We start from the raw sequence: 16,893 nt of genomic DNA on the forward strand, positions 1-16,893 counted from the left end.
AAAAGAATTCATCAATTGAAGTGGATGCATGTATTCTTGTATTTAATCATGCTTATGCACAGAAAGACATGAGTCATAAAATAAGTGCCTTAACAGCAACCCCAGGCAGTAGCTGCTAGCTGGTCTAACAGAGAAAGGGGGCTGTGTGTTTATTACCACCATCATTACTGTATCACTTCTGAATGTACAGCTATTTGGTTTCATTTAAATGTAAATCTGTGCACTGAACTGTGCATGTTGACAGCCATATTCTGATGATTCATTCTAGAACAGAATGGCAGTTGGAAATATCACAGCCCCCTACTATCTCGGAGTGAAAACAACAGATTTGACCTTCGTCTCATTTCATCAATGCCCGGCTACACTGCAGAATAAAAACGTAAATATTATACAAAAAAATAAAAAGTAGAGGCAATTTCAGACCAAGGTCTTTATTTCTTCTTTTTTTGTGTGTGTCAGATGTTGGTCCAACAGTGTCAATCATATTCAGGGCAGCTAACAGAGAGCGAGGCACAATCAGCACCCTGGTTCACGGGTGAACTGGTCTATAAAGCAATTTGATGAGTCTCCATGTCAAATGTTTCAGGAGGGAGAGAGGGTGATTGTCTTAAGGGTGAGCATCCCAAATGGCACCCTATCCCTTTATAGTGCACTACTTTTAAATAGAGCCAATAGGGCTCTAGTCAAAAGTAGAGCACTATAAAGGGAATAGGGTGCCATTTGGGACACACCCAAGGTTGGGTCATGCATGACCTGTAGTCTAGCTGCCTGAGCATCCAGCAGGGCTGTAGAGCTGACAGCAATCGGTGTGTTCAAGAGAACAGCACAATGAACAGTGCCTTCAGAAAGTATTCACACCCCTTGACCTTTTCCACATTGTTGTGTTCCAAAGTGGAATTAAAATGGATTTAATTGTCATTTTTGGTCAATGATCTACACAAAATATACTAACATTAAAAAAAAAAAAAACACACACACACACACACGTATATACATACATTGATTAAATAAGTATTCACCCCCCTAAGACAATACAAGTTAGTAACACTTTTGGCAGCAATTACAGCTGTGAGTCTTTTTGGGTAAGTCTAAGAGCTTTGCACACTTGTACTGTACAATATTTGCCCATTATTATTTTTAAAGCTCTGTCAAGTTGGTTGTTGATCATAGCTAGAAAGCCATTTTCAAGTCTTGCCGCAGATTTTCAAGCCAGTTTAAGTCAAAACTGTAACTAGGCCACTCAGGAACATTTAATATCATCTTGGTAAGCAACTCCAGTGTAGATTTGGCCTTGTGTTTTAGGTTATTGTCCTGCTGAAAATGAATTTGTCTCCCAGTGTCACGTTCGTTTAAAGAAGGGTCAGACCAAGGCGCAGCGTGATATGCGTACATGTTTATTAACGATAAACACACGACAAAACAACAAAGGAAATGAAATGTGAAGTCCAAAGGTACAACACAACAAACCTTACACAGAACACAACAAAATCCCACAACACAGGCAGGAAAACTGGCTGCCTAAGTATGATCCCCAATCAGAGACAACGAGCGACAGCTGCCTCTGATTGGGAACCACACCCGGCCAAACATAGAAATACAAACCTAGAATATTCACACCCTGACCAAACTAGCTAGAGTTCTATAGGCCAAGGCGTGACACCCATTGTCTGTTGGAATGAAGACATCCAGGTTTTCCTCTAGGATTTTGCCTGTGCTTAGCTGTATTCTGTTTCTTTTTAACCTAAAAAAAACTCCCTAGTCCTTGCCGATGACAAGAACACCCAGAACATGATGCAGCCACCACCATGCTTGAAAATATGAAGAGTGGTACTCAGTGATGTTGGATTTGCCCAAAACATAATGCTGTTTATTCTGAACAAAAAGTGAATTACTTAACGACATTTTTTGCAATATTACTTATGCGCCGTGTTCCATGTTTTGGAATATTTGTATTCTGTATTCACTGTCAATTAAGTTAGTATTGTGGAGTAACTACAATGTCCTATCACAGCCATTAAACTCCAACTGTTTTAAAGTCACCATTGGCCTCATGGTGAAATCCCAGAGCAGTTTCCTTCCTCTTCGGCAACAGAGTTAAGAAGGATGCCTGTATCTTTGTAGTGACTGGGTGTATTGATACACCATCCAAAGCCTAATTAATAACTCAAAAGGAATATTCAGTATATATTTATTTTTATTAAACACATCTACCAAATCGGTAAACTTTTTTGCGAGGCATTGAAATACCTCCTTGGTCTTTGTAGTTGAATCTGTGCTTGAAATTCACTACTCGATTGAGGGACCTTACAGATGATTGTATGTGTGGGGTACAGAGAAGGGGTTTGTTATATACAGTGAAGGAAAAAAGTATTTGATCCCCTGCTGATTTTGTACGTTTGCCCACTGACAAAGAAATGATCAGTCTTTAATTTTAATGGTAGGTTTATTTGAACAGTGAGAGTTAGAATAACAACAACAAAATCCAGAAGAACGCATGTCAGAAATGTTATGAATTGATTTGCATTTAAATGAGGGAAATAAGTATTTGACCCCCTCTCAATCAGAAAGATTTCTGGCTCCCAGGTGTCTTTTATATAGGTAACGAGCTGAGATTAGGAGCACACTCTTAAAGGGAGTGCTCCTAATCTCAGCTTGTTACCTGTATAAAAGACACCTGTCCACAGAAGCAATCAATCAATCAGATTCCAAACTCTCCAACATGGCCAAGACCAAAGAGCTCTCCAAGGATGTCAGGGACAAGATTGTAGACCTACACAAGGCTGGAATGGGCTATAAGACCATCGCCAAGCAGCTTGGTGAGAAGGTGACAACAGTTGGTGCGATTATTCGCAAATGGAAGAAACACAAAAGAACTGTCAATCTCCCTCGGCCTGGGGCTCCATGCAAGATCTCACATCGTGGAGTTGCAATGATCATGAGAGCGGTGAGGAATCAGCCCAGAACTACACAGGAGGATCTTGTCAATGATCTCAAGGCAGCTGGGACCATAGTCACCAAGAAAACAATTGGTAACACACTACGCCGTAAAGGACTGAAATCCTGCAGCGCCCGCAAGGTCCCCCTGCTCAAGAAAGCACATATACAGGGCCGTCTGAAGTTTGCCAATGAACATCTGAATGATTCAGAGGAGAACTGGGTGAAAGTGTTGTGGTCAGATGAGACCAAAATCGAGCTCTTCGGCATCAACTCAACTCGCCGTGTTTGGAGGAGGAGGAATGCTGCCTATGACCCCAAGAACACCATCCCCACCGTTAAACATGGAGGTGGAAACATTATGCTTTGGGGGTGTCTTTCTGCTAAGGGGACAGGACAACTTCACCGCATCAAAGGGACGATGGACGGCGCCATGTACCGTCAAATCTTGGATGAGAACCTCCTTCTCTCAGCCAGGGCATTGAAAATGGGTCGTGGATGGGTATTCCAGCATGACAATGACCCAAAACACACGGCCAAGGCAACAAAGAAGTGGCTTAAGAAGAAGCACATTAAGGTCCTGGAGTGGCCTAGCCAGTCTCCAGACCTTAATCCCATAGAAAATCTGTGGAGTGAGCTGAAGGTTCGAGTTGCCAAACGTCAGGCTCGAAACCTTAATAACTTGGAGAAGATCTGCAAAGAGGAGGGGGACAAAATCCCTCCTGAGATGTGTGCAAACCTGGTGACCAACTACAAGAAATGTCTGACCTCAAGGCTTTTGCCACCAAATACTAAGTCATGTTTTGCAGAGGGGTCAAATACTTATTTCCCTCATTAAAATGCAAATCAATTTATAACATTTTTGACATGCGTTTTCTGGATTATTTTGTTGTTATTCTGTCTCTCACTGTTCAAATAAACCTACCATTACAATTATAAACTGATCATGTCTTTGTCAGTGGGCAAACGTACAAAATCAGCAGGGCATCAAATACTTTTTTCCCTCACTGTACATGTTTACTCCTGAACTCATTTCAGGCTTGCCAAAGCAAAGGAGTTGAATACTTGACTCAAGACATTTCAGCTTTTCATTATATTACATTTTGAACAAATATCATTCCACTATTGTATTCTGTCTAGATCAGTGACACAAAACCAAGATTTCATCAATTTTAAATTCAGGCTATAACACAACAAAATGTGGAAAAAGCCAAGGGATGTGAATACTTTCCTAAAGGCACTGTGTTTTAAAACACACCTCAGGATTTGGACTCAGATAAAATAAATGCATTCATGTCGCCGCATGGCCGGTTAGTTCTGCACTGACTATTGACTCAGAGCCAAGGGACGATAAGGCTGCACAGAATAATGCAAAAATTGTGATGAAGCTTCTTATCCAGTCTTCATTGCAATAACTAGGCTAGCTTAATAATAACAGCTAAATAGTACTCACTTCTAACCAAAAGGATACACATAAATCATGTTTCAGCTGACATTCAATAATCAATTATAAATGCATGAGGTAGATTAAGAATTTATAAAAAAGGGTATGTACAGTCAGGTCCAAAATTATTAGCACCCTTAATTAAAGATGAGCAAAAAAAAGACTAGAAAATAAATACTGAGATAGATAGATAATTTTATACTAATACAATTGCTCAGAGAAAGAGATTGTTTAACAAGTAATATTTTTTTCTTCCAAAAATAATTTATCATCTTTAAATCAAGGGTGCCAATACATTTGGACCTGACTGTATATTCCATAAATTCACTGGAAACACAATACTGTTCTTTGTTGCACACTAATTCAATGAAAATTAATGCAGGACTTTTTGGTTAGGTAATTTGCCCATGGATGAATGAAGGACGCGTCATTCATCCATGGGTAGAGGAAAAAGGGTGTGATTTGGGACGTAACCTAATACTACACCTCTGAGATTAAATCTCACTTTGATAATGACGCAAATGTGATTTATGGTCAACATGGTCTCCAGCCATCATCAACTCGTTAGAATTTCAATTCTGCTGATCTCTGCATCATTCTCTGACAGTTACAAATCGATCCTCATTATGGCAAGTGGCATCATCGATATCTACAGTATATAATGTATCCAGAAATTGATCATTCATATATGACCATGATTATCTATTGAACACATCGTTTTCACAATCTTCACCAAAACACACCATTCTCCATACTGATCAGGCATGAACCTTGATCAATCCCATGCTAATGGAGTTGCAAACATAGAATAACAAATAAAACTCATTTTCAAAGGAGAGATAAAACATTTAATCATAAACGTGCTGTAGTCCACATGAAATCAGCATTATATATATTAATAATATATATTATACTGCAGCTTCATTATCCTATATAGCGTGCTGATTTCATATTATCGGATTCACATATGAAATAATATTGCCTGTAGCCTACTTCAGCCCTGATAGAGGGAGATCAGAACACTATCCTATATTTGCGTGTGATGAGGCAAGATTGGAACTGTGAATCACAAACTGGGTGGATACAATTGAAAAATCATTTTAAAAAAGTTTCCCCAGGGCCGTGTGCGCTGGGCTTGCTTAGAGTAGTGTTGCACAGGCGAAACCTCCGTTCATGACCCCCTCACGTGATTTTCGTTTGTGGTGAATAGCGCTGTTCCACAACTCCATTGATCCTTAAGAGCTTAAATCTGTTGAGTGGTGACGGGCAACAGTGCTTCAAAGGTCCCAGAGCTTCAAAGGTCCCAGAGCTTCAAAGGCTACCGTGATGGTGCCGTTTGGTTAATAGAATCAACCTCGTGAAGACATGTGCGTGCAACACCTGTTTTGACCTCCATCAAAGTATTGTGTCACACGTTTGGAAGAGGCAAGAAGGGAGGTCTCTTCATATTAGTGTACTGAAGTAGGCCTCAACCAAGAAAATACATTAACTTAGTCACAAATAGCACCCTATTCCCTTTATGGGCCCTTGTCAAATGTAGTGCACTATAAAAGGGATTAGGGTACCATTTTAGTGCACTATAAAGAAATATATAGATTGCCATTTGAGACTAAGCCAGTCATCCACTAGCTTTCCAGACCAAGCTGCACAATAACTCAAGCACAACCACTGTAGCCCTGCATGGTCTATGGTTTTGTGCCATTGAGCCAAATGGTCTCATATCAACTTAATTGGTTATCCCCACCAGGAATGCGAATAAAAGCACAACATTACACTAGGAATAAAGACATTTCATATTTTCAATAAGCGATAGCTGACAAGCCAATGCAGAACTGGAGTCGGTGCACAACACCTGAAGCACATCTTAACAGATCCCCAGTAGCCTACCGCAGGGTTTCCCAAACACAGTCCTGGGTTTCCCTAACACCCCTCCTCCTAGCACTACATAGCTGACTCAAATAATCAAAGCTTGATGAGTTGGTTATTTGAATCAGCTGTGTAGTGCTAGGGCAAAACACAAAATAGTGCACCCGAGGGGGGCAGAACCAAGTTTGGCAAACCCTGGCCTATTGCACCCCACTGTGGGGAAGCATTATCTCTCATACACTTGAAGGACTAGTATTGATACAGTATGGCTCAGTCCAAAATGGCACCCTATTCCCTTGGGGCTCTGGTCAAAAGTTGTGCACTGCATAGGGAGCCATTTGGGACATATCCTAGGTCCTTGGTACTGATTGATTACTTGATGATGTTGTAACCCTTTCCCTTCTTATATGAAAATCGAATAATTTGCTCTAACTTTCCATCTTTGCATTCATACTTACCATGTGTGTAAATTATTTTAGCATTAACTGCTCACTAAATGGATAGCGGACGATGATTATGTTCATTATTGCGCCTGTTGCGTCTCACACCACACATGATATTGCTGTAAAGCAAAGGCTATTCAACCAGTTCAATACAAGACACAGATAGTACGGGTAAAACTAATTACTGTATTGAGAAGCAGTTTGAGGAGTCGTGGAGAAGACAGTTTCCGGCTCGTTGAAGAAAAGATAATGAAAGTGGATAAAAAAATATCCTGATGCATGGCACATTCCGAAACCGCGCAGTGTCACAAGGACATAACCGTATGTCCTTCTAGCGAAGGAATGACAGAAAATAACTCGTGTTACTGATCAAATGGTACTAATATTTTTAGCAAAAAAAAGTGTCCAACTCAAGCTGTCATTAACTTCATTTAGAGAAACGAGGCAAAACACAAGCAACGTGAAACTGATGTGTAAGTGCGCAAATAAGAAACCGCACCTGTCAAGTTACTGGACTCAATGTTGGAGACAAGTAAAAACCACACAAATGATACCCAAATGATTTGGATACATTAGAGGTCTGATGTGGAACCTTACCTTTAGATGTCGTGCATGTTGTGCAATAAACAAGGAACACGAAGCCCAAGGAGTGGTAGCGTCCCTTCGTCATCCCACCCATCCTGTAGCCTCAGCTTCACTTTCCAGTGGATGCGCTGAACCGGGAGAAATTCCCCCGTTTTCACCCTCTTCTTGCAAGCCTTGACATGGTGCTGCCAGTAACAGGTTCCTAGGTAATTATCATGGACCATGGGACAGTCACTCTAACCGGCTGGAAAGAACATTGCGCTGACACACCGGACAACCGCATCTTTACTTCACTTGGAGTACAATGTAACATACAAACGTCGTGGCGGGGTACTGCTCCGACTTTTCTAACACCTCGCATGCCAAGCTGTATATGACAGACCCGTAAACCAATCGCGCTTCGCGGTGGGCGTGGAGGAGAGGAGACCGGCGGCAACGCCCAGGGAAAGCTGAGAGTTACGCAGTTGGACACACAGTGGCTGGTGTTCTGTTAAAATCAGGGTCGAGTATATTTGTCTTCCCACGACATCACTGTAGTCTTTCTCCACTATCAAATGAACAAAAGATGAAGATTCAAATTACACTCAAGGTTGGACTCTTGAATTTAGCATCCCTTACAAAAACAGGTTCCAGTTTTGAAAGTGCGGTAAATGCAGTCGACTGTGGTATTTTGGACGCAGTAATTGCAGTAATTGCAGAATAACTACATTTATACTGCACTCTAACTGCAGTTATGCTGCAGTTGTACTGCACTCTGACTGCAATATTTTTTCTTAAGGGATCGACCTCAATATTATGCACATTACCTGAAGGCCAATACATTTTTTTAAAGATTGTATTATTTTCAGTGAGGAATGAGTATTTTTCCAAAACCTTGGATTTTCATCCATTTTACCACAGCATCCCATTAACTTTGACAGGGGCAATTCCCTTTGAAGTGTATGCGTCACCTTGCCTATTACATTACGGTGTACATACCAGTACCTCTAAACGCATTGGCCTGCCTTCTTTTTTTTATTTTTTATTTTATTTTTGGGAATGGATCAGCTTAATATTGCAGATAGATTGTATCTTCTATCAATGTAATTGTCTGCATCACTTCCAATCCCCCATGTTTTTTATTTTTTTTATTTTTTGTTTTTTTACATATATACTCCCCTTTATTACTTTTCAACCCCACCATCATTTCCCTACTTGGAGTAAATTAGTGAACAACAATGCCCAGGCCTCTACTTCCGGTCTATACTTACTATCTACACCTTATGGACAGAGTTAATTTTACAATAATTCTATTATATATATATATATATATATATATATATAATATATATATATATATTTATTTATATTTTATTTATTTTTTGCTCGTGAACTTATTCTACTCTCAACCTCTCCGATCATTTTCATGATGTCCATCCGGTTTGCTTCTATATGCCATATCTTTCTAACTGTGCTCTTTCCCAAAAGCTCCCAAAATACAACCTATATACTTATTATGGACACAGTATGCTTACATTATTAGCTATCTTTGTTATTATTTGTTGTTATTTGTTATTAGTCCCATCCTTCAACTCTATTCAATACCTCCCATCTATCTCTTAACACCATCCATATAGGATTTCTATTTGCCATATATATTTCAACCGTACTGTGATGTTTTACAAAAGTTCTGAACCTTTCTATTCTCATTGCTTCTACAGATTGTGAATTAAAAATAAACATTTTTGCTAAAAGTATTATTATATTATTGATTGATTGACTATGACTTTTCAGATCACCCAGTAATGCTATCTGCAAGGTTAGTTCCAGGTAAATATTGCAATCCTTTAGCCATTCCTGGACCTGTGTCCAAAAACAAGCTACAAATGGACAGAACCAAAACAAATGATCTAATGATTCTGTCTCTTCACAGCAAAATCTGCAGAGCTGGGAAGATTGTATCCCCCATATAAATAACATTCTATTGGTAGCAAGAATTTTATATAATAATTTAAATTAAAATATTCTAATTTTTGAATCCGGTGTCGTTTTGCGTGTCAGTTCATAAACACTATGCCATGGGATCGGTACGTCAAAGATCTCTTCCCAACTTTTTTGCAATCTATATGGGACGGCTGTCAATCCTTTGGTCCTTAAGTGAAACTGATATACTTTTTTATTTATCACAGTTTTCCTTAACCAATTATGTTCTTTAATGCAAGGCCGACAGACAAGTTCCTTACTTTCTCCCCCTTCCACTTTCCTCTTCCACTTTTGCGGTAAGGCTGCAATTATTTGGTTGTAATTTTGGGTAGAGCAGACATTTCCATATGTTTTTGTTAGCTGCATGTGCGACATAACTCCACCAGTCCTACCGATGATATCATTTACGAAGATTATACCTTTTTTAAACATTCTGTCAAAAAATAAAGGTTTTTTGTCAATTAGTATATTTGAATTTAACCACAATATTTGTTGCATTATTTGTTATTTCGTTTCTGGAGGATTAAATTGAAATTGCAACCAACTTTCTATGGCTTGTTTTAGAAATAGTGACATTTGGGAGATTATTTCCTTTTGAAATAACTGAAAGTGAGAGGTTGTAATCTGAATAAAGGGAAAAAGGCCTTTCTTGAACATTGGGTGAGACAATTTTACTAATTTGCTTGAGAACCAGTTCGGATTTAAGTATAACTTTTGTATGACTGAAGATTTTAGTGATAGGTCTAATGCTTTAATATTTAATAATTTCTGTCCTCCGAATTCATATTCATTATATAAATATGCTCTTTTAATTTTGTCTGGCTTGCCGTTCCAAATAAATTTTAATATTTTTTTCTCATATAATTTAAAAAACTGTTTGCTAGGCGTAGGCAAGACCATAAGCAAATAGGTAAACTGGGATAATACTAAAGAGTTAATCAGGGTGATTTTTCCACAAATTGACAGGTATTTTCCTTTCCATGGTAGTAAGATCTTATCTATTTTTGCTAACTTTCTATAAAAATTTATTGAAGTGAGATCATTTATTTCCTTTGGGATATGTATTCCGAGTATATCCACATCACCATCAGACCATTTTATTGGTAAACTACATGGTAATGTAAAAATTTTATTTTTTAGTGATCCAATACGTAATATAGTACATTTGTCATAATTTGGTTGTAATCCAGAGAGGTTAGAAAATGTATCTAGATCCTCTATGAGGCTGTGGAGGGATTCTAGTTGTGGATCTAAAAGAAAACATGAATCATCTGCGTACAATGACACCTTTGTTTTTAAGCCCTGTATTTCTAATCCTCTGATATTATTATTGGATCTGATTTTAATAGCTAACATCTCGATGGCCACAATAAATAGATATGCCTATAGTGGACAACCTTGTTTCACTCCTCTTGACAGTTTAAAACTTTCTGAGAAATAGCCATTATTTACTATTTTACACCTAGGGTTACTATACATGATTTTGACCCATTTTATAAGAGATTCTCCAAAATTGAAATGCTGCAGGCATTTATATATAAACCCCAGTCGAACTTTATCAAATGCCTTTTCGAAGTCTGCTATGAATAGCAGGCCTGGTTTCCCATATTTTCCATAGTGTTCTATTGTTTCCAATACTTGCCTTATATTATCTTCAATGTATCTTCCATGTAAAAAACCTGTCTGATTAGAATGAATAATATCCGACAATACCTTATCCTTGATTTACATCCGTTTTACCACAGCATCCCATTAACTTTGACAGGGGCAATTCCCTTTGAAGTGTATGCGTCACCTTGCCTATTACATTACGGTGTACATACCAGTACCTCTAAACGCATTGGCCTGCCTTCTTAATCACACTCCAGTTTTCTAGCTTCATATTGGATAGCCCAAATTACTCTTCAAGGACAGCAAAGAATAACCCAGGAATTACTCCAATACTAATTTAAGATGTCCTCTGTGTTGCCATATCAAGCATGACAGACTCTACTCCATCACACTCTCACCTCTGCATGTCTGGTGAAAGTGACTCACAGAGAGAAGCATCATCAGAGGGCATCACAGAAAAAAAAATACGCTTTTTTGCAGGTCATGCTGTCTGAAGAGGATAAGGAATCATTTTCACTAGAACACTTCCTCTGTGTGAGATCATAACATATTTTATTTTATCCTTATGTATAACAAGACACACAAAAATACTGTGATTACTGTATAATAACAAGAAAATGATTATTGCATCACAGAACAATACAATGGCAGAGAAAATTGACAAGGACAAATCCGCAAAGTGATTTTCTGGTTTATTTCTATGCCATGTATTTGAATTGCAGCAACAGGCTGTTGTACAAGTATAGTTCTTCACATGCTTCCATTTCAAAATGTACATTATACTGCATGTCACCCACCCATTAGTTGTGAAAGACATGTACACTGAACAAAAATATAAAGGCAACATGCAACAATTTCAAAGATTCTACTGAGTTACATACAGTTCATATAAGGAAATCAGTCAATTGAAATAAATATATTAGGCCGTAATCTATGGATTTCACATGACTGGGAATACAGATATGCATCTGTTGGTCACAGATAATGTACCTTAAAAAAAAGGTAGGGCTGTGGGTTAGAAAGCCAGTCTGTATCTGGTGTGACCACCATTTTCCTCATGCAGCACGACACATCTCCTTCTCACAGAGTTGATCAGGCTGTTGATTGTGGCCGGTGGAATGTTGTCCCACTCCTCTTCAATCGTTGTGTGAGGTTGCTGGATATTGTCGTACACATCGATCAAGAGCAACCCAAACATGCTCAATGTGTGACCTGTCTGGTGAGTATGCAGGCCATGGAAGAACTGGACATTTTCAACTTCCAGGAATTGTGTACAGATCCTTGTGACATGGGGCCTTGCATTATCATGCTGAAACATGAGGTGATGGCAGCGGATGAATGGTACGACAATGGGCCTCAGGATCTTGTCACGGTATCTCTGTGCATTCAAATTGCCACCGATAAAATGCAATTGTGTTCATTGTCCGTAGCTTATGCCTGCCCATACCATAACCCCACCACCACAATGGGGCACTCTGTTCACAACGTTGTCATCAGCAAACTGCTCGCCCACACGACACCATCTGCCATCTGACGGTACAGTTGAAACAAGGATTCATCCGTGAAGAGCACACTTCTCCAGCGTGCCAGTGGTCATCGAAGGTGAGCATTTGCCCACTGAAGTTGGTTACGACACCGAACTGCAGTCAGGTCAAGTCCCTGGTGAGGACGACGAGCACACAGATGAGCTTCCCTGTGATAGTTTCTGACAGTTTGTGCAGAACTTCTTCGGTTGTGCAAACCCACAGTTTCATCAGCTGTCCGGGTGGCTGGTCTCAGCCAATCCCGCAGGTGAAGAAGCCGGATATGGAGGTCCTGGGCTGGCGTGTTTACACATGGTCTGCTGTTGTGAGGCCAGTTAGACGTACTGCAAAATTCTCTAAAACGACATTGGAGAAATGGTAGAGAAATTAAAATGCAATTCTCTGGCAACAGCTCTGGTGGACATCCGTGTAGTCAGCATGCCAATTGCACTCTCCCTCAAATCTTGAGACATCTGTGGCATTGTGTTGTGTGACAAAACTGCACATTTTAGAGTGGTCTTTTATTGTCCCCCGCACAAGGTGCACCTGTGTAATTATTATGCTTTTTAATCAGCTTCTTGATATACCACACCTGTCAGGTGGATGGATTATCTTGGCCAAGGACAAATGCTCACTAACAGGGATGAAAACAAATTTGAGAGAAGTAAGCTTTTTGTGTCTATGGGAAATTCTGGGATCTTTTATTTCAGCTCATGAAACATGGGACCAACACCTTATATGTTGTGTTTATATTTTTGTTCAGTATATATTGGAAGTTACCGGGGTGCAGTAAACGCTTGTACAATATGGCTGTGCCTTTCCAACACTGAGTGAACTCAAACATATTATTGCCACTTGATGCTTCTTTGGTAAGAGAGGTGCAGTATGACATCATTTATTGGGCCAGACATGAGGTCTGGTTTCTTATCAACCTTTTTTTTCCCCCTGGAGGGTATTCATGTGCACATCTTTGATGCTGTTATGAATTGATTGAACATCTTTATATTTATTTATTTTCTGCACGCTACGGCCTGAGTGCAAGTCGAGGAGGCCTGAAAACTCTAGCAGAAAGGTCACTGTCACTTCTGTGTCCCAAATGGCACCCAGTTCCTTATATAGTGCTTCCATAGGGCTCTGGTCAAATGTAGTGCACTATATTGGGAATAGGGTGCCATTTAGGTCACAGCACTGTCACTTTTATGTCAAAACTATTGAGTGGTTCGTAATGTGTAGCATCCTGCGGGGATCAACATTCATTTCTTCAAGGGAACATGCCAGAAATCCATAAACAAACCAACAGTGAGTATGTGATAGCTGGGATGCCTGAAGGCTTTGTCTATTGGAAGATTACTGTAGGTACCCACAGGGGAGGCAGTAACAGATGAGGTGGCCCTCACATGCATACAGACGTGACACTGCTGTATGTGCATTGATTCTCAATGAGCGCCAGCCACAATACATCATGTAAATGCTGTGCTTTGCATGTAAATGGCCGCCATGCTAAAGAGACACTGATAGACGCTGGTCATCAGGTGGTTGTGGTTTTCTCCCTGTACTGCTGAAAGTGACGTGTATTTCACACAAAAAACTAGTACGTAGTGCTTTACCAAGGGGTCAATATTCAATTAACTTATCTTCTTAGGTAGGTTTCAGAAAGACGTTGCATTATGACTTCAACTATGTAAAACAAAAAAAAGGCCATATAAAAAAAGAGAACGTTTGTTTTGTTAGGTTGCTTTATCTTTTACAAGGCATCATCTAAACTCAAGCAATAACAGGTTTTCTATGAAGCAATCATTTTTGCTACTGTACATCCACCTACAATCTTCAGCATACATTGTATGTGAAGTTGCCATGAGCACTGAATGAATTCAACACCTTCCTGACCTCATGAAGACCTTTATATTACAAATGTTGACCTGAGTAGTGCACTATATCAGGAATAGGGTGGCATTTGGGAGGCAGCTCACGTGACTTTAGCGGCGAGGGTGATACAAAGGTGAGGCGTGTAAACGGAATACTTCAGATGAGACTCAAGGATATAAACAGACCATATTAGAGCCACTGAATAGCAGCACATCCTTCTATATTCCACGTCTCTTCACGTGCTCCATGATTGGTCTTTCCAACTGCTGGAAAGTTCTAAACAAAGCATTGTCACCTTTGAAATGTCACATTCATTTGTCAACATTTCACAACAATGGATGCGTCCCGAATGGCACCTTATTCCCTTTGAAGTGTGGTCATCATAAGGTAAGGTGTTAAATGCATTCAACTTTCCCAGACAATGGAGACTGTAGATTGTTTGCACTATATAGGGAATAGGGTGCCATTTGGGATGCAGACAATGTTTTCACATCATAAGGCATGGAAGATATAAATATATAAGCTGTAGCCTCCTCCCAAAAGGCACTGAGCTAAGTAATGTTCAGCACTAGTGAGTGTTGTGTAACATGTCTAAGAGAGGTGAAGAGTCCTTGATTCTTGTCACCTAACGTTAAGTCGGATTAATTTTCCAAAACACTAGTTCGGCCTTGTCATGTACTCTCTGTGGCCTTTGAACTACAGGTGCTTATCCTCAAGGTCTGGTTTATGGATCAACACATTAGTCTTCTTTACAAAAATGACACCCTACTGGTAGAAGAAAAAGTGAGCAAACCAGAGAATGACACTTATCATGACTCTGACATGAGCTTTGACTACAATCAAGAAGTAGGTTTAAATCATGGCATCCAGTAGCTAGAAACAGCCTTGCTTGGAGAGATACCTCGTCCACTCAAATGTGTGTATTTGGCAGGTTATTTGATAATTCACAACAGGATAATAAAAAGGTGTGTTTAGGCCCTCCACCAATCAACCCAAGATACATTATGAATATGAAAAAGAAGTATGAAAATGTATGCACTCACTACTGTAAGTCGCTCAGGATAAGAGCGTCTGCTAAATGACTAAAATGTCCAAATGTAAAAAAAGGTGACACAAAGCCATGAACAGAAAATAAACAATATAAAGGTTCTATACTGCCTCTATACTAGACAGAAGATAGAACTGGCTTCCTAAGAGCTACCTCATCCACTTAAGATTACAAGTTCATGTATTTGGCATCATTCATAACAAGATCATACAGATGTCTTCCGGCCCTCAAGCAATCAATCCAAGATTATGAGGTCACAAAGAACACAACATTAATCCACCATGATTTCAAACATCAACATGTCAACAGAAATGCCTGTGAATATACTGAATATGATTTCAAACATCAACATGTCAACAGAAGTGCCTGTGAATATATTGAATATGATTTCAAACATCAACATGTCAACAGAAGTGAATATATTGTTGTGGCTCTGTGTGGGTTGGTAACACACTGTTGATGGGAGAAAAATAATAACAGCCAGGACAAAACAATTACCGATGCCAGTTGAGCATTTATTCTTTGAAATAGGTCTAAACCAGTTTGAACAACGTAGGCCTTTAAAACATGTGGAAGTGGCTGCTATGAGAAGGTTAAAAGGCTGTGTAGCTTGCTGGGTACTCAGGTCCGGTCCGTGCTATCCGGGATCCTTGGGACATCCCTACCCCATTGAAGTTGAAATTTAAAATGGTTAAGGCAAGGGTTAGGTAAGTGTTATGGTTAAGATTCGGGTTAGGGTAAGGGTAGGGTTAAGGTTAGGGTTAGGGCTTAAGGTAGGGAATTTCCAAGAATTCCGGGTAGCACTGACTCTCAGGTCCAGGCAGGCTCAAACCAAAGGCTTTTAGAGGAGCTGTCCAAGCCCTGATAGGCCTAGGGTTACCGGCTAGTGGTGCTGAAAGGATCTGTTCACAGTCCTATACTGTCATGGAATAAAAAAAGGGAAAAGTTTATCACTTGTGGACTATGGCTTTCTGTCACCTTAATACTTAAACGTTTTAAATTAGTAATAATAATTACTGTGCAAGGAGAAAAGTTATAATCATACTTTAAAACTGCACCAATGAAAGACAGAAAATAGGGAGGAACGAACACAGATGCTGGTGGACGCAACAAGCCAGGATTAGGCATACAGTACAACATATTATTACAATTTTATAATGGGAAAATACACTACCAGTCAAAAGTTTGGAAACACCTACTCATTCAAGGGTTTTTCATTATCCTTACAATTTTTTACATTGTAGAATAATACTGAAGTCATCAAAACTATGAAATAACACATATGGAATCATGTAGTAACCAAAAAAGTGTTAAACAAATGTAATTTTTTTTTTTTTTTGAGATTCTTCAAATAGCCACCCTTTGCCTTGATGACAGCTTTGCACACTCTTGGCATTCTCTCAACCAGCTTCATGAGGTAGTCACCTGGAATGCATTTCAATTAACAGGTGTGCCTTCTTAAAAGGTAATTTTTGGAATTGATTTCCTTCTTAATGCGTTTGAGCCAATCAGTTGTGTTGTGACAAGGTAGGGGTGTATACAGAAGACAGCCCTATTTGGTAAAAGACTAAGTCCATATTATGGCAAGAACAGCTCAAATAAGCAAAGCGA

General features: G+C 39.4%; 1 protein-coding gene across 1 annotated transcript in view; it reads right to left on the reverse strand.

Moving 5' to 3' along the window:
- Positions 1-7,366, reverse strand: part of LOC311144487 (netrin receptor UNC5D-like) — a gene marked incomplete at both ends in the record, with an annotated part of 243,161 nt that extends 235,795 nt beyond the window's left edge. The window contains one exon of the mRNA XM_084180513.1: positions 7,285-7,366. Coding sequence (XP_084036639.1) covers positions 7,285-7,366 — 82 coding nt within the window. The remainder of the gene's footprint in view (positions 1-7,284) is intronic.
- Between the last annotated feature and the right edge of the window lie 9,527 nt (positions 7,367-16,893).

Source organism: Coregonus lavaretus, assembly GCF_964263955.1.
Source record: "Coregonus lavaretus genome assembly, chromosome: 17".
Classification (NCBI taxonomy): domain Eukaryota; kingdom Metazoa; phylum Chordata; class Actinopteri; order Salmoniformes; family Salmonidae; genus Coregonus; species Coregonus lavaretus.